A 19,332-nucleotide genomic window follows, 5' to 3' on the forward strand; every position below is an offset into this window, starting at 1 on the left:
TGATATAAATGAAGAGATGTACATTGGTGTAGTTTGGTTAATGGACTTGTATGTGAGTAAAAGTATGTTATACTGAATACAGGTAACGAATGGAGGGGACTGACAGAGCGGATCTGCAGATGATGTACATCTAGCAAGGAAAATTAGCCTCGCAGATGTATTCAGAATGGATTCTAGTGGTGAGAGTCTCTTTTTGGCAAAACCAGTAAGAAGACTATTGCAATAATCAATGCAGGAGATATTGAGAGCATGGATTAGCATTTTGCTGTGTCTTGTGTAAGGTATGGTCGGATTTTAGATATGTTTTTTTAGATGTATATAACATGATTAAGAGACAGATTGAATATGGGGAACAAAGGATAGTTCAGAGTTAAGCATGACACCTAGGCAGCGAGCTTGTGGGGTAGGATTGATTGTCGAGTTATCAACAGCGATGGAGATATAAGGTTGGTAACTATTATTGGCCGGTGAAAATATAATTAACTGTTTTGGGAATATTAAGTTGAGGTGGTGAGATGACCTCCAAGATGAAACGTCAGAAAGGCCTGCAGTGACAAAGAATAATACAGATGGTGACAAATCTGGGGAGGATATGTAGATTTGAGTATCGTCTGTGTACAGATCATACTGGAAGCCAAAAGAGCTGATTAGTTTACAGAGAGATGTGGTATAGAGTAAGAAAAGCAGAGGACCTAAGACTGAGCCTGGCGGTACTCCAACTGAAAGAGGTAGCAAAGAGGAGGTGGATTCAGAGAAGCGGACACTGAAGGAGCGATTAGATAGGTAGAATAGAAATCAAGAAAGGGCTCTGCCTTGAAAACCTAGGGATTGTAGTATTTTTGTATAAGAGAGGGGTGCTGTCTCTGTTGAGCGATGGGAATCAAAGCCTAACTGAAGTGGGTCCAAAAAATTGTGTGAGTTAAGAAAGTGTGTGAGGCGAGAGTGTAGGTAAGTCTCTCAAGTAGCTTGGAGAGGTAATGGATCTGAGAGTGGGATGGTAGTTTGAGAGAGTTAGGTTCAGAATTTTGTTTTTTTATGGTGGGATTAATCACTGCATGCTTGAACAGTGAAGGAAAAATACCAGTAGAGATTACAGAAGTTAGTTAAGGTTGGGATTAGCACAGGAGACAGAGCTTTACCTATTTGTAAGGGTATAGGATCAGGAGGAAAGGTAGTAAAGTAGCAGGATGAGTAGTGTTAACACTTAGGGGTAAATGTACTAAAATGGGAGTTCTATTTAAGATGGGATGTTGCCCATAGCAACCAATCAGAGTCCAGGTATTATCTTTTAGAAGTTGCTAGATAAATGAGAAATAAAATCTGATTGGTTGCTATGGGCAACATCCCATCTTAAATAGAACTCCAATCTTAGTAAATTTACCCCTCCATCTTCATTTGTGGGATGAAATGAAGAGAGACTGCCGGGGGATTTAGGTAGAGAATTGAACAGGTCACTGGCTGAGGAAAAGCATACCATTTCAGGAGGAGGAGAACAGAGGAGATGCAGGAGAGTTGGGGGCGGGGCAACACATAGAGGAGTGAATAGAATGAGGCTGAGGAGCTGCTGAGAGATTTGGGGAGTCCCCTGCGAATGGAGGAGGGAGGCACAAAACTCGCATGCCCATGCAACATGGATACAATGATAATATGCTGGCACAGGGGGACTCTGGACACTGATGATCACACAAAGATACAGACACATACTGTACATAGACTTTCTTTCTCTCACTCTTTCCATCCACTTATCTGGCTGGCAGGCAGGATCTGTAGTAGCCTGGTTCCATGTAGCCCCGCCCCCTTAGGTCCCATGCAGCTCTGCCCCTCTTTTGTCCGAACACTGCCGCTGTAACGGGAGGGGGGAGGAGGTTTCAAGGTGCTGACGCCACTGCCTGTCAGTGTGACAGGCGCAGCAGTCGGCAGCAACAGAAAAGACAGGCGGCGTATCAGGGATGCAAAGCAGGCAGAGGGCCTTTCCAGCCTGGCGCCTCCCTGCTTTGCATCCCTTTGCTGAGTGGGTAACGCCGGGCCTGCAGGTGGGTGATAGATAGCTGCAACACGCAGAGAGAAAGGAGTATAAATCCTTATAGAATGTACTCCAAATGATGTAAATGTGAGTGATGGAACCTGTTGTAGAACTGTGTATGCGAAAGATTGGAAACATAATAATCCAACCCCCTTTACTGTTACCGGGCCTGGAAGTGTGAGTGAAGTAGAGTCCACCATGTGACAGTGCTGCAGGAGAGGCCCTGTCTGATAGTGTGAGCCATGTTTCTGTAATAGCCAGCAGATTGAAGTTGTTAGATATGAAGAGGTCATGGATGGATGTAAATGTGAGTGATGGAACCTGTTGTAGAACTGTGTATGCGAAAGATTGGAAACATAATAATCCAACCCCCTTTACTGTTACCGGGCCTGGAAGTGTGAGTGAAGTAGAGTCCACCATGTGACAGTGCTGCAGGAGAGGCCCTGTTTGATAGTGTGAGCCATGTTTCTGTAATAGCCAGCAGATTGAAGTTGTTAGATATGAAGAGGTCATGGATGGATGTTAATTTGTTTCAAACAGAGCGTGCATTCTATAAGGCACATTTTAGTGATTTGGAGGCTTTTATTTAAATTATCAGTGATTTTCTTTGCAGGCTTAAATAAAAAACAAATGTTATTATATGCTGAAGCAAGGTACAGGTTGTCACTAGTGCATTTCTGTCAACTAAAGAGCTATGTGGTCTATCCAGAAATCCAGGCGCATCTACTTACCTCATGCCTATGTAACTCAGATGGTGGTCATTAGGTCGACATGAGTTAGGTCAACATACATTGGGTCGGCCACATTTGGTCAACATGCAGTAGGTCGACATGATCACTAGGTCCACATGGTCATTAGGTCGACATGAAAAAGTTTGACATGCGCTTTTCACAATTTTTTTTATTTTTTTACCTTTTTCATACTTAACGATCTACGTGGACTACTATTGGGAACGGTAACCTGTGTCGAGCGCAGCGAGGCACTGTGCCCGAAGCATGGCGAGCGAAGCGAGCCATGCGAGGGGTCCTGGTGCACTAATTGGGGTTCCCCGTCACTTTTAGAAGAAAATTACACCCAAAAAAGTGAAAAAAGTCATGTCGACCTTTTCCCATGTCGACCTAGCACATGTTGACCTAATGACCATGTCGACCTAATGCATGTTGACCAAATGTGGTCGACCCAATGTATGTCATATATAAGTGTACTCTGCTTGTTAATTGAATGGGGCAAAGGATCACAGAGGTTGGTTCCAGCAGGGTGTCCTTCAGTAGAGTGATCTTTGTTCTGTATCTTAATTTTAGCCTTATAATGTGACATCACTTCTAGATTAACATTGCACAAGCATCAAATTTGCCTAAAGAGCATGTGTCAAGTACAGACAGCGAAGGCTGTTATGTGCTGAACCAATCAAATAACTCATCTGGACGTGAAGTGCCTCACTGATGTCACTGGCGTCTAGTGAAGAGGCTGCAATTTCTTGAACATTGATCATCTGAGCATTTTATTATTTTTGTACTTGAAATTTTTTTGCTGAAAAAATAAATCAGTGAGTTATTAATTTTGTCCCGTTTCTGTAAAATATTCCAAGGGACCTTATACCACTGGATAGGACTGGTGTCAGACGTCAGTAGTCAGTTATATGGTATGTAAAATCAGTGGTTCTGATGTTTGTAAAACATTATTCACTTGACAGTTTTTTTCAGAAAGCTGTACCTCCAGCCGACAGAAGGGAAAGACACATTAAACATGTAATGCAATAGGTGCCAGCTTCTGTTGTAATAGAAGAGTCTACAGCTCAAAAGAAACCAGGAGATCTTCAATGTCTACAGCATAATAGTTACTCAGGAGAAATTAATTCCGTCAATGAGGAAACAAGTGACAACTAGTGATGCATCAGTGGCCTCTAGCAGATTGTTGCACATTCCCAGTACTAGATTCCACTTACAGCTTGGCCAGGTTTGGTGGTTAGGATTTTAGCCTAGGAGATGTCTAAAATAGAGAAACAAATGTCAGCGTTAGTTCACTCACTGTGATAACAGTTGTACAGTATAACATGCCTTGTGTTATGCTTCTGTGGTTAAACTCCTGAGAGAAATAGGTCAGTGGCGTATCTATAATGGGAGCCACCATTGCATTTACGTACACACTAGACAGCTGCACCATTATTCCGGTGATCGATCAGGAAATATGGGACAGTCTGATGCCATGTAGGGGCGGGGAGGAAGGGGGGGGGGGGTTGCGGCGACGGTATCCATTTCTCCAAGTAGAGGCTTATCACCGCCGTGTTCTGCCTGGAGACATTCTTATTGACTGACTGCAGTGAAATGGAGCTCCATTACTGCAGCTCTGTCTGTTGTCTCATAGACAGGATAGGTATGTAAAGCTGGTGGGTGGGATGCCAGCCGTCAGTATACTGACAGCGGAATCCCGACCACCGGTATGCCGGCAGCGGGGCTAACGCTCAGCACGCTGCGGGCACAGTGGCTCACTGCGCTCACCACAGGATTTATTCTCCCTCTATGGGTGTCATGGACACCCATAGAGGGTAGGAAATCCTAAAGCGCCGAAGATTCCGGCGTCGGTATTTCACCGCTAGTCGGGATTCCGGCATCGGCATAGCAACGTCCGGGATCCCGACTAGCGGTATGGTGATCGCTTCCCTCATAGACATATTCCTGCCCTAACTACTACAACTAACATACAGTACCATTTTCTTTACCTCTTTCTGGACCTAGTTACGCAAAAGGTAAAGCTCAGTTCTGACATTCCCAGTGTTTTCCCTATATCCCAAAAACAGAAAGCCCAGAATCAAGCAGTGATGGACCTTTGCACAATAAGGTTGTGATGGTTGTCAGGTAGTGTGCAACTGGCAGCAAACCGCTAATGCTGTGCTTAAAAGGAGTGGAGAGAAGGAATAGGGCAAAAACTACAGGTTACTGTAGGAGCCTGAATAATATACAAACCCCTACTCGGTCTGGGATGGTGAAAACAGTGCAGGCTGCCATGGGAAACTGAGCCAAAGGATACAATGTCTGAGGATGACCTGGATTTCTGTAAAGCATACCAGGCAGTGCCATAACTAGAGTGGCACAGCAAGGCAGGGGGTGTTGTTCTGCAGCACCTGTTAATATTTTATTTTACTCAATCCACGGCATAATTTGGCCGCCCCCTTCTCCAAATCACGTCCCCAAGCACCCTCTATCACGCACTCCTTTAATTAAGGTACACATTTCAAATAGCTCCATGAGTAAGGTGTCTGATTGCAATATGGAAGGTCATGGGTATGACATGACATGGGTATTGAATCCTGGGTATGACAGTATATGGGCTTTAAAATAAAGGATAAGTGTAGCTAAATGACAAAGAGCTCTGAAATGAAATTTGTAAATGATAGCGTAAGAGGATTGGTGTCCAAATCCATTTTTTTGGGAGTGTTCTGTAAATGTGACACACACGTACATTATGAGGTGATTGTGGAATGGCAGACTTTTGCAGGATTGGAGCAAATGCAACAGGTCTGAAGGAATCCAGTACGGGTTTTAGCTAAGTCTCTTGTAAACCACAGCTGGGCTAATCATTTCAACTTGTCTACAACCTTTAAAAATGTGTTTGTTTCAGTAGGTCATTGCTCTTGATGCCAGCAAGTGGCTAGGCGATAGATGGCACTGTTTGTGATTACCAGAAATTGGAATGTTATACTGCTGTTTTAACAACTGCCTGTAAGACCGGACCTGTAAAATCTGCATATAAAGCTCTATCCTGCCTGAAGGTGGAAATAACGTGTGTTGGATTATATTCCATCTATGTGATTCCTGTCACTGTATATGTACTGTATATATGTGTATATAAATAATATACATACATACATACAGTGCTGTGCAAACGTTTTAGTCAGGTGTGGGGAAAGATGCTACAAAGTAAGAATGCTTTCAAAAATAGAAGTGTTAATAGTTTATTTTTACCAATTAACAAAATCAATATTTGTTGTGACCATTCTTTGCCTTCAAAACAAAATCATTTCTTCTAGGTACACTTGCATACAGTTTTTGAAGGAACTCGGCAGGGAGGTTGTTCCAAACATCTTGGAGAACTAACCATATGTTGATGCAGGCTTGCTCAAATCCTTCTGTCTCTTCATGTAATCCCAGACAGAGTCTATGATGTTGAGATCATGGCTCTGTGAGGGCCAAATCATCACTTCCAGGACTCCTTGTTTTTCTTTATGCTGGAGATAGTTCTTAATGACATTGGCTGTAAATTTGGGGTCATTGTCCTGCCGCAGAATAAATTTGGAACCAATCAGGTGGGTATTGCATGATGGATAAGTACCTGCCTGTATTTCTCAGCATTGAGGACAATATTAATCCTGAACAAATCTCCCAACTCCATTTGCTAAAATGCAGCCCCAAAGTTGCAAGGAACCTCCACCATGCTTCACTGTTGCCTGCAGACACTCATTATTTTACAGCTCTCTAGCCCTTCGGCGAACAATCTGCCATCTGTTACAGCCAAATATTTAAAATTTTGACTCATCTATCCACCGCACCTACTGCCATTTTTCTGCACCCCATTTCCTATGTTTTCATGTATAGTTCAGTCACTTGGCCTTGTTTCCACGATGAAAGTATAGCTTTTTGGCAATTCTTCTATGAAGACCACTTCTGGCCAGACTTCTCCAAACAGTAGATAGGCGTACCTGGGTTCCACTGGTTTCTGCCAGTTCTGACATAATGGCCCTGCTGCGCATCTTTCAATTTCGAAGGGAAGTAAGCATGATGTCTTTTTCATCTGATGCACTAAGCTTCCTTGGTCGACCACAGCGTCTACAGTCCTCAACATTGCCGTTTCTTTCTGCTTCAATGCTGAGAAATACAGGCAGGCACTTATCCATCATGCAATAGCATCAGGGAGGCATCTGATTGGCTCCAGATTTATTCTGCAGCAGGACAACGACCCCAAACATACAGCCATAACTTCAGTGTAAAGAAGAACAAGGAGTCCTGGAAGTGATGATATTGCCCCCACAGAACCCTGATCTCAACATCATCAACAGACAGACACCCACTGGGGACTTTACAGTATGTAGAGATACAGGCAGGGGCGTAGTTTGTGGGTCACATAGCTAAATTTGAAGGGGCCCTGATGCTTTCAATTTAGCGGTGAATTTGCTGAAAACACACAGCTCCTTAAATTCTGCACCTACTACATTATCCCTTTAATCATTATTAAAAAGGAAAATTGTTCTTACCTACAGTACCATCTTTAGATTCAATTATGTGCTTTGAACACAGACTTGTTTCCTTTCATCCATGCTACTTCTGGGAAGGGGGCAAAGGCACAGTAGGAATGGTGGCCAAGGCAGAGTTACAGAGAGGGAGTCAGAGGAACACATGGGGAAAGGGGGTCAGAGGAGCATATGGAGAGGCAGGTCAGAGGAACACATGTGGAGGAAGAAGCCAGGGGAGGGGGGGGGGGGGGGAGTAAAAGGTTTATGGGGAAGGAGGCAGAGGCACTGATGGGGAGGGGAGGTCAGAGGCATGCTTGGTAAGGCAGGAGGCAGAGGTACATATGGGGAGTAGAAATGATAGGTGCACATGGGGAGACAGGTGGCAGATGCATTCGTGGGAAGGGGGGCAGGGGCATGCTTGGTGAGGCTGGATTCAGAGATATACATGGTAAGGGGAGACGATAGGTGCAGATGTGGAGGCAGGAGGCAAAGGCACTCATGGGGATAGGTGTCAGAGGCAGGGCCCGGATTAAGCCTTGGGGGGCCTGGGGCGCTTGAAACAGAAGGGCCGGGGGAATTCATGGTGTATATTAAATTGTGCATACCTCTGAACATGACCCATTCCGGGAGGGATAAAAGGCTCTTTACCTGGACTTAACTCTTAATATATGATTGGGGTCACCTGTGTTGAACTTTTTAATTGATAAGAAAGGTATTTCAACAGGGGTGGTTGCAATAATAATTTAAAAGGGTAGTCCATGTAAAGAGTGTTCATAAGGGATATTGGGGAATCTAGTATGATGGGGTATAAATGGGGTCCAAAGGAGCCAGTGCACTTTAAATTTTCTTCAGTGGGTGTGCTGGCTCCTCCCCTCTATGCCCCCTCCCACAGGCAGTTTAGAAAAAAGTGCCCTCAGGAGAGGATCCACATCTCTGTGCTCCAGAGAGTTTTTCTTCAATTTCTTTTTAATGTTTGTTATTTTCGGTATGCTGTTTGGGCAACAGCATACCTGCACCGTAGGAGTTAAGGGCCGGGATGGTCACCAGCCTTACGAGGTGCAGAGCCGCTTTACCGCTGCAGGACCACCGTCCTGAGGGGTTTTTGTTCAGCGGGGCACTGCGCCTTGGCTGTAGCCGCAGCACGCCACACACCCCTAACACTGCCTGAGGGTGACATCTGTGACGAGTACAAACCGGGGACCCCGCTAGGGGGAGCCCCCGGTTCACTGTAAGGCTGAACGCGGGTGCGGCGTATGGGACCCTCCTGGAGGGGTCCCGCTAAGATCCCCTGTGTAGACTGGCTAACAATCGCTTAGACTAGCACTTGTGAGGTTTTTAAGCTCAAAGGAGACATTGCCAGCATAAATAATCACCTATTGGATGGGGCGGAACTAACGCAGAGCGGGACCAGAGGCATTTTGGCGCCTTCCTCTGCTTACAGCAGCCATGGATAGCACACACAGTGCTCCCTGACTCCTCAGACACGCTGGATATCTGGTACAGGATATAGCAAAGGGGGAGAGCCGCTATTGTACACTATCTGGGTCCTCTACAGGACAGTATTTATTAGTGTTTACTGTGACATAGTTAGCTGACAGCCTCACTGGGGCTGTACAGCTAGGGGTGTGCTGATGTCCTACTCTCTGTGTGTCGCCTCTCACATACAGTAGGGCAGGCTTGCAATATATTACTGTCTGTGTGTATGTGTATGTTATTGTGCTTACTGTGAAACATGGGTAAACACAAGCTGTGCAGTGTATGCCACACCAGATTCTCTCCATTATCATCTGATTATGTTTCATGTGAACAATAGAGCCAATCTTCACAAATAAGTGAAGGGGCTGGGGGAAGAGGTTCCAGAGCCCCATTGGCTAGAGTCTCTTAAAACTATGATGTCTGATATGTCATCCCAGCTCACTGCTAATGTTCAGAAAACTCAGCTACTACAACAGGCTGTTGCAGATTTTGCTGCTAGGGCAGATGTTGCACAGCCCCCTCTTCTCATGCAGGACCACAAAAGCGTGGTTAGCCTGCTCTACTATCTGACACAGATGAGGATATACAGGAGGATGGGGAATACTTGGACACAGTTAGTGGGGATCCCGATTCTGCTCAAGGTATTGAACCCCTAATTCTGGCTATACGGGATGTGTTAAAGCTCCCTCTAGTGGACACTGTGTCACAGCAGTTGTTTTTCTTTACACAAAACAAGCCTAATGTCACTTTCCTTGCTGAGTTAGATGACCTATTCAAGCTGGCTTGGAAATATCCAGACAAAAAATTCCAAGTGTCCAAAAAGTTTTTGCGCAATTTCCCATTTGCTCCTGAAGGTAGGAAATTTTGGGAGGAACCCCCAGGGGTTGATGTATCAGTCTCTTGACTGTCCAAAAAGGCGGTGCTGCCTGTCCCGGGCTTCTTTACCATAAAGGATCCTGGGCATAGGAAAAATAAGATTTTAAACCTACCGGTAAATCTTTTTCTCCTAGTCTGTAGAGGATGCTGGGGATTCCGTAAGGACCATGGGGTATAGACGAGCTCCGCGGGAGATATGGGCACTATAAAGAACATTATAATGGGTGTGCACTGGCTCCTCCCTCTATGCCCCTCCTCCAGACCTCAGTTAGAGAAACTGTGCCCAGAGGAGATTGGGTGCATTACAGGGGAGCTCTCCTGAGTTTCTCTGATAAAGAATTTTGTTAGGTTTTTTATTTTCAGGGAGCACTGCTGGCAACAGGTTCCCTGCATCGTGGGACTGAGGAGAGAGAAGCAGACCTACTTAAGTGATAGGCTCTGCTTCTTAGGCTACTGGACACCATTAGCTCCAGAGGGAGTCGGAACGCAGGTCTCCCCTCGCTGTTCGTCCCAGAGCCGCGCCGCCGTCCTCCTCACAGAGCCAGAAGATAGAAGCCGGGTGAGTATAAGAAGAAAAGAAGACTTCAAGGCGGCAGAAGACTTCAGATCTTCACTGCCTGTCCCGGGCTTCTTTACCATAAAGGATCCTGGGCATAGGAAAATAGAGACTACACTCAAATCTATTTACATGGCAGCAGGTGTATCACAAAGTCCAGTCATTGCGGGTTGCTGGATGACCCATGCCGTTCATTCATGGGCCACTCAAATTCAGGGGGGCCTCTCCAGGATATGCCCCTGGTCACTATGGTGACCCTCCTAAAGCACATTCAGGACACTACACATGTCCTCTGTGATTCACTCAAGGAGATGGGGAACATTAATGCTAGGACTTCTGCCATGGCAGTGTCGGCGTGCAGGACCTTGTGGTTGCGTCAATGGATAGCGGAGGCGGAATCCAAACATAGTGAGGAATCCCTCCCCTTTTCTGGGGAATGGCTCTTTGGGGTTGAATTGGATACCTGGATTTCCAAAGTTATGGCTGGGAAATCCACGTTTCTCCCCTCTGGAGCCTCTCCGGCGAGACGCTCCTACCCGGGGCCATCTATACAGTCCTTTCGGTCTCACAGATTTCGATCTAAGACCAGAGGTGCCTTCAATGCGACTAGAGGCACCAGAGGTAAGTTAAGAAAACCTGCAAGCACCAGCTCTCAGGAACAGACCACCAGTTCTGCTTCCGCTAAGGCCTCAGCATGACGGTGCCCACCCACCCCGAGGGGATCTCAAGGAGGGAGCTCGACTGCATTACTTCAGCTGAGTCTGGGAGGCTTCCTGCCAGGATACCTGGGTCAGGGATCTCATTTCTTAAGGCTACAAGCTGGAGTTCGACAGTACTCCTCCCCAATGATTTTTCAAATCAAGCTTACCAGCTTTGGAGGATATGCAGGTTACGTTGCAACAGGACTTTCTAAAATTGGTCCAGTCCCACGTCATTGTTCCAGTACCAATACCACAATGTGGCAAGGGTTATTACTCCAATCTGTTTGTGGTACCGAAACCGGACGGTTCGGTAAGACCCATTCTGAATCTAAAGTCCTTGAATCCTTACTTGAAGGTGTTCAAGTTCAAAATGGGATCATTGCAAGCAGTGATTGCAGGCCTGGAAGAACAGGAATTCATGGTCTCCTTGAATATCAAGGATGCCTACCTCCATATTCCGATTTGGCCACCTCATCAGGCGTACCTGCAGTTTGCCCTGCTGGACAATCATTTCCAATTCCAGGCACTGCCCTTTGGCCTGTCCACAGCACCGAGGGTATTCACAAAGGTGATGGTGGAGATGATGTTCCAGTTCCGGGTCCAGGAAGTCAGTCTTGTCCCTTACCTGGACGATCTTCTGATCAAAGCAAGATCAAGGGAGCTTTTGTTGCTCCATATCGACTGCACTATCCAACTTCTGTGACTCCATGGGTGGATCCTCAACTTACAGAAGTCCCACCTGGAGCCAACTCAGAGGCTCCTGTTCCTGGGGATGTTACTGGATACTGTGGGTCAGAAGGTGTTCCTACCAGAGGACAAGGCGAGAACACTTCAGGAGATGGTCCGCATGGTACTCCTACCTGCTCGAGTGTTCATCCATCTTTGCATAAGATTGTTGGGGAAGATGGGCAGCTCCTACGAGGCGATCCAATATGGAAGGTTCCATGCCAGAACTTTTCAGCTGGATCTCCTGAGCAAATGGTCTGGATCACATCTTCAGATGCACCGGATGATACAGCTGTCGCCTCAGGCCAGGATTTCCCTCCTGTGGTGGCTGCAGTCCTCCAATCTACTGGAGGGCCGGAGTTTCGGGATTCAGGATTGGACCCTCCTCACGACGGATGTGAGTCTACGAGGATGGGGAACTGTCACCAAAGGGGCGCAGTTCCAGGGCATGTGGTCAGCCCACGAAAGCCTCCTTCCAATCAGCATTCTGGAACTTCGGGCGATCTATAATGCTCTACTTCAGGCCACTCCTCTGCTCAAGGATCACGTGATCCTGGTACAGTCGGACAACGCCACGGCGTCTTTGTTAGATGGCATGGAGGTTGAGCGGAACATCCTAGCTCACAAGGGCCTTTCCAGAAAGGTTATTGCTATCATGGTTCAGGCCAGGAAACCTGTGACGTCAAAACACTATCATCATATCTGGAGGAGATATGTCTCTTGGTGTGAGGAATGCACGTATCCACCTGCAGAGTTCCAGGTAGGATGTTTCTTACGTTTTCTGCAGGCTAGTGTGGATAAGGGCTTGCGTCTGTGTTCCATTAAGGTCCAGATTTCAGCTCTTTCCATTTTCTTTCAGAAGAAATTGGCGGTGTTGCCAGAAGTGCAAATCTTCTTGCAAGGGGTACTCCACATCCAACCTCGTTTTGTGCCGCCTACGGTGCCCTGGGATTTGAATGTGGTGTTGGAATTTTTACAGTCCGCCTGGTTTGAACCTCTGATGACAGTAGAAGACAAGTACCTCACGTGGAAGACGGTGATGTTACTGGCCCTGGCTTCTGCTCAATGTGTCACAGAATTGGAGGCCTTATCGTGTGCTTGGTCTTTTGCGAGGACAGAGCGAAGCTCCGTACCAGACAACAGTTCCTGCTGAAGGTTGTCTTCATATTTCACCTGAATCAACCTATTGTGGTTCCGTCAAGTTCTGGCTCTTCTGCTCCTCCGGAGGCGTTGGATGCTGTGCGAGCCTTGAAGATCTACATCAAGCGAACAGCTCGGATCAGAAAGACGGATTCTTTGTTCGTGCTCTATGATGTGCAGAAAAAGGGTTGTCCTGCTTCGAAGCAGTCCATTGCTTGTTGGCATCGTCTTACTATCCAACAGGCCTATGTTTCGGCAGCCTTACCTGTTCCTAAGTCTCTAAAGGCCCACTCTACAAGATCAGTGGGCTCTTCCTGGGCGGCTGCCCATGGAGTCTCGGCCTTGCAACTCTGCCGAGCGGCAACCTGGTTGGGGCAGAACACTTTGTTAAGCTCTACAAGTTTGATACATGGCCAAAGAGGATACCCAGTTTCGGCAGCCGGTGCTGCAGCAGTCTCCCCACATTCCCGCCCGTTCTGGAAGCTTTGGGACATCCCCATCGTACTAGGTTCCCCAATATCCCTTATGGATGCTAGAGAAAATAGGATTTTAATTACCTACCAGTAAATCCTTTTCTCATAGTCCATAAGGGATATTGGGCACCCGCCTCAGTGCGTTGACTTTTCTGCAGGTTCTCTTTTATGTGGTTACCTGTTCAGCTGTTGTTGTTACCAGCCGTTGCTGGTTGTTATGTGTTCATGGTGTGCTTGTATACAAATCTCACCACTCTTTATTATCATAGTTCCTTCTCTCATATATGTCCTTTCTCCTTCGGGCATGTTTTTACCTATAACTGCCTGTGGGAGGGGGCATAGAGGGGAGGAATCAACACAGTGAAGAAAATTTAAAGTGCACCAGCTCCTTTGGACCCCGTCTATACCCCATCGTACTAGATTCCCCAATATCCCTTATGGACTACAAGAAAAGGATTTACCGGTAGGTAATTAAAATCCTATTTTTGCCCCTCCTGGAATGGGTCATGTTGGGAAGCGTGGATTGTGCATATTAAATTTAAACCAATGGTGTATATTTGATTTAAACTAATAGTTTAATAATGCCTGGGTACCAGAGGCGTAACTAGGGTTTTCGGAGCCCAGGGCAAAATGGAAAATAGCGCCCCCACCTCTCCCCCCCCCCCCCAAAAAAAAAAAAACACAAAAAGAAGCATGTGCGCGCGCCGAAGGCGCGTGCGACGGGGGGGAAATGGGCGTGGCCACACACCAGAAGGGGTGTGGCTACGCTCCAGAAGGGGTGTGGCCACTGAAAATGGCCCACAGTGCCAGTTACATTGCCCCACGGTGCCGGATACATGCCCCACAGTGCCAGATACATGCCCCACTCAGTGCCAGATACATGCCCCACTCAGTGCCAGATACATGCCCCACTCAGTGCCAGATACATGCCCCACTCAGTGCCAGATACATGCCCCACTCAGTGCCAGATACATGCCCCACTCAGTGCCAGATACATGCCCCACTCAGTGCCAGATACATGCCCCACTCAGTGCCAGATACATGCCCCACTCAGTGCCAGATACATGCCCCACTCAGTGCCAGATACATGCCCCACTCAGTGCCAGTTACATTGCCCCACAGTGCCAGTTACATTGCCCCACAGTGCCAGTTACATTGCCCCACAGTGCCGGATACATGCCCCACAGTGCCAGATACATTGCCCCACTCAGTGCCAGATACATGCCCCACTCAGTGCCAGATACATGCCCCACTCAGTGCCAGATACATGCCCCACTCAGTGCCAGATACATGCCCCACAGTGCCGGATACAATGCCCCACAGTGCCGGATACAATGCCCCACAGTGCCGGATACAATGCCCCACAGTGCCGGATACATGCCCCACAGTGCCAGATACATTGCCCCACAGTGCCAGATACATTGCCCCACTCAGTGCCAGTTACATTGCCCCACTCAGTGCCAGTTACATTGCCCCACAGTGCCGGATACATGCCCCACAGTGCCAGATACATTGCCCCACAGTGCCAGATACATGCCCCACAGTGCCGGATACATTGCCCCACAGTGCCAGATACATGCCCCACTCAGTGCCAGATACATGCCCCACTCAGTGCCAGATACATGCTCCACAGTGCCAGTTACATTGCCCCACAGTGCCGGATACATGCCCCACAGTGCCAGATACATTGCCCCACAGTGCCAGATACATTGCCCCACTCAGTGCCAGTTACATTGCCCCACAGTGCCGGATACAATGCCCCACAGTGCCAGTTACATTGCCCCACAGTGCCAGATACATTGCCCCACAGTGCCAGATACATTGCCCCACAGTGCCAGATACATTGCCCCACAGTGCCAGTTACATTGCCCCACAGTGCCAGTTACATTGCCCCACAGTGCCAGATACATGCCCCACAGTGCCAGGCCCCACTTGGTGCCAGATACTTGCCCCACTGTGCCGCCGGCCCCCCCCCTCCCCCCCCCTCCCTCCCCCCCCGTCACTCACCGGCCGCTGGCTTGTTGTTATGTGAGGGGAGGAGAGCGCAGCGCAGCGTCTCTCCTTCCCCTCACCGCTCCTCCAGGTCTCCGGCGGCTGTCTGGCGCCGGTTCGCTAGCCAATCAGAGCTCGCGGACCGGCAGCCAATCAGGAGCCGGTCCGCAAGCTCTGATTGGCTAGCGCCGGAGACCGGACACAGCAGCGCTGCTGGCAGCGCTGCTAGTGCTGGCAGCGGCGGTGAGGGGAGGGAGAGACGCTGCGCTCTCCTCCCCTCACATTTAGGGTTGACGGGGGCGAGTGGGGCATGATGCCCTGGACGCCGGCGGCGCCCCCCTCTCCTGGGCCTGCCAAGGCGCCCAGGGCACGTGCCCCACTCGCCCTACCCTAGATACGCCTCTGCTGGGTACTGTTTATAGCCCCACCTAACTGAGAGACAACTATTTTATAAAGTTTTCTTGTAGTGGAACAAAGACAACAACTTAAACAACCTTAAAATACACAGAGAAAAATAAAATCTGTAATATATCATGTCACATGTAAGGATAGCAGCAGCCTCTGTACTACTTACACACTGGGACATGAATTCTGTGTGTGTCTCTCTCTCTAGACCTGATTGCTCTCATTAGATAACAGGTTACACTGGACCAAGACAGGCAGGCGGGGAAGAGGAGAAGTTGGGACCTCTTGGTAACTTACAGCTCTCTCCCCCCTCCTATCTGTCCTCTGGTCGGGAAGCTCCACCGGCAGCTCATGAATACTGATACTTCTGTGTTTCTCTGCCTACACTGCATATTGGGGGTTATTCACATCCATCGCTGTTGTACGTTTTCGCACAGCAGGCGATCAGATCCGAACTGCGCATGCACCGCACCAGCGTGTCGCACAGCTACAGTGGGCTTTGCCTGTCAGTGACGGGATGGTGCAAAGAATCCATTCGCACGAGGGTTCGCAAGGAGATTGACAGGAAGATGCTGTTTGTGGGTGGCAACTGACCGTTTTCAGGGAGTGCCTGAAAAAACGCAGAAGGGCTCAGGCATTTTCAGGGAGGGTGTCTGACGTCTGCTCTGTGTCGTTATCCCCGGCAAATTGAATGCTTCCGGGTATATGGACTGTCTACAGCTCTAATGCAATAAACGGAACACAGTTACTGCAGTACCACTCTTGGCCACTGTGTGGCACTGTAGAGCCCTACCAATCATCCCAGCTTGGCTCCCATTTGTCGCAAATTAGTGACCCAAACCTTCATCTAAATTAATCACCTAAACCTTTATCAAAAAATGCTTTATAAAATTGTGAGAACTGCATCAAAATCTGTTCTGCAGTTCTCAATATTAGCCCGTACAGACAGACAGATGCCGACCAGGGACTTTATTTTATATAGAGAGATTTCTACTGCTTCCAGTGCTTCTGTGTATACAGGGGCATCTTCAGACCTGATCGCTGCTGTGCGTCTTCGCACAGCGGGCGATCAGGTCTGAACTGCGCATGTGCCACAATGCGCAGGCGCGACGGTCCACAGTGGTTGGGAGCGCCAGGCAACGACGGGATGGTGTGAAAAATCCGATCGCACCGGCGAACAAAAGAAGATCGACAGGAAGAGGGCGTTTGTGGGTAACAACCGTATCTAGGGAGTGTCCGGAAAAACGCAGGAGGTACCCGTCGTTTTGTGGGAGGATTCGTGACGTCTGCGCCAACTCCGATCATTGCAGCGGCTGAGTAAGTACTGGGCTGTGCAGAGACTACACAAACTTCTGTTTCTGCAGCTCTCCTGCACATGCGATTGCACACCTGCACAGCGAATTCCCCATAGTGATCAGGTCTGAATTACCTCCACAGTTGCAATTATGGGCCCTACACACAGCGTGATCCCCTGCCGAGCTGCCCAACGGCGGATTCGGGCGACCCGGCGGCGGGGTGGGGGGAGGGGGCAGTGATGGGGGAAGTGAAGTTTCTTCACTCCCCCCGTCACCCGGCTCCATAGCAGTGCAGGCAAATATGGACGAGATCGTCCATATTGGCCTGCATGCACAAGCGACGGGGCACCAGCAATGAACGAGCGTGGGGCCGCGCATCGTTCATCGCTGGTGCCTCCACACTGAAAGATATGAACGGTATCTCGTTCATTACTGAACGAGATCGTTCATATCTTTCAGTATTATCGCCAAGTGTGTAGGACCCATACGAGTATAGCTTAGCTTACCACAGTCAGATGTCCATTCTTGGCTTTGTACACCTGTGTTTCAGTCCCTGATGTGAAATCAATAACCCCGTCCTTGCCTTGGAAGTAAAATGTGATGCTAGGGGGAAAAGAATGCAATATTGCGTTATTCCATAAGCAGGATGTTTGCTGAGAACCTTTCAGTCTAATGTGATCTTGGGGCAGAGTTATTAAGCCTGGTGCAGTGATAAAGTGGAAGGTGATAACGCACCAGCCAATCACCTCCTAACTGTCATTTTTCAAACCAAGCCTGTAACATGGAAGTTAGGAGCTGATTGGCTGGTGCGTTATCACCTTCCACTTTATCACTGCACCAGGCTTAATAAATCTGCCCCCTTTTCTGTACAGGGGGAGGAAGGGAGGAGAATCAGTGTCAAATTAATAGAAGCTATAATTGTTTATATCAGGGTTTCCCAAACTCACACCTCAGCAGTCCAGATTTTAAGCATATCCATGCTTGTGCACCGATTATATAATCAAACTGACTGAGGTAATAATTATGTCACCTGTGCTTAAGCAGAGATATCCTTAATACCTTGACTGGTAGGGTGCCTTGAGGACAGAGTGTTTGAATCACTGGTCTATATGAAATAAAATAGTCTATATGGATGTATATCCGACTCCTTAATATGTTGGGAGACATCTACTTGAATATTACCTTCCTTGGCCAATCTTGACTGCTTCTTGCTTAGAAGACAGCATGCACAGCTTAGTGACCACTTCAAATATATGGTCACATTGTAATATGGCATCACCCTGTAATGAAGAGAATAAAGGCTTGTAACTCTGTCCATAACTCAGCGTCTCTTGGCCTGCACCAACAAAGGTAACAGGAAATTCATCCTACCTTCTGCTTATTGTCCTCTGGAGACACGTGGATGATTAGGAATCCATCACTCAAGTTACTAACAGAGATTTCTTAATATAAAATAAAAATTAAAGTGTTTTAGTGTTTTTTTGTTTTTTCACTCTTAACTTTCTTCCAGTACATTTAATACCATAATAACATAAAAACGTCACAAAGACTGTATGGACTAAAACAATGGTCATATTGAAGATGATAATAAGAAGAGAACTGCAGAGACTCACATAATCAGAGTGTTGTAAGAGGCAGTGACCTGTGCACCACTGTGTGAGTGAGGACACGGCTGTATGTGTCAGGAGCAGAGTCATGATGTGCGCAGAGCAGAGGTTCTAAAACGCGTTCCTCAAAGCACCCCAATGGTCCAGGTTTTAGGTTTATCCATGCTTGATAATTAGCACCTCAGTACATTTAATTCAGCCATCTGTGCTGAGCCGTGGATATACCTAAAATTTGAACCGTTGGGGTGCCTTGAGGACCACGTTTGAGAACCTCTGTCCTAATGTGTATGTACTGTATGCATACCTCCCAACATGACCTCCAGGAGGGACACGATGCTCTGCTTCTGGACTTTTTTCTTAATGTATGATTGCTGGCACCTGTGTTGAACAGGTTAATGGATAAGAAAGGTGTTTCACCACAGGTGCTGGCAATCATACAGTAAGAGGGAAGTCCAGGAGCAGAGCATTGTGTCCCTCCTGGAGAGGGTCATGTTGGGAGGTATGCTGTATGTAGTATCTATTATTAATACATCTTTGAATTCTTAAAAAAATATATACTGTAATTTGTATTAACAAAAATAAATTTCATACAAAACCTCATACTGCTATACTGAGATTCATTTAACAGGCCAGTGTACCCCTGGACCCTATCAGATATAACTAGGCATACATACCTCCCAACATGACCCTCTCCAGGAGGGACAGAATACTCTACTCCTGGACTTCTCTCTTCATTTATGATTGCCTTCAACTGTGCTGAAACACCTTTCTTATCCATTAATCTGTTCAAAACAGGTGTCGGCAATCATAAGTTAAGAGAAAAGTCCAGAAGCAG

At 47.4% G+C, this 19,332-nt stretch overlaps 1 protein-coding gene across 1 annotated transcript in view; it reads right to left on the reverse strand.

The window, feature by feature from the left end:
- Window positions 1-3,496: 3,496 nt before the first annotated feature.
- Window positions 3,497-19,332, reverse strand: part of MYO1H (myosin IH) — a 258,284-nt gene continuing 242,448 nt past the window's right edge. Inside the window, exons 29-32 of the mRNA XM_063939130.1 lie at window positions 18,262-18,332; window positions 18,073-18,170; window positions 17,397-17,493; window positions 3,497-4,012 (exon numbers count right to left, since the gene is read on the reverse strand). Of these exons, the coding sequence (XP_063795200.1) occupies window positions 3,989-4,012; window positions 17,397-17,493; window positions 18,073-18,170; window positions 18,262-18,332 (290 nt within the window). The 3' untranslated portion in view covers window positions 3,497-3,988. The remainder of the gene's footprint in view (window positions 4,013-17,396; window positions 17,494-18,072; window positions 18,171-18,261; window positions 18,333-19,332) is intronic.

Source organism: Pseudophryne corroboree, chromosome 1, assembly GCF_028390025.1.
Source record: "Pseudophryne corroboree isolate aPseCor3 chromosome 1, aPseCor3.hap2, whole genome shotgun sequence".
Taxonomy (NCBI): domain Eukaryota; kingdom Metazoa; phylum Chordata; class Amphibia; order Anura; family Myobatrachidae; genus Pseudophryne; species Pseudophryne corroboree.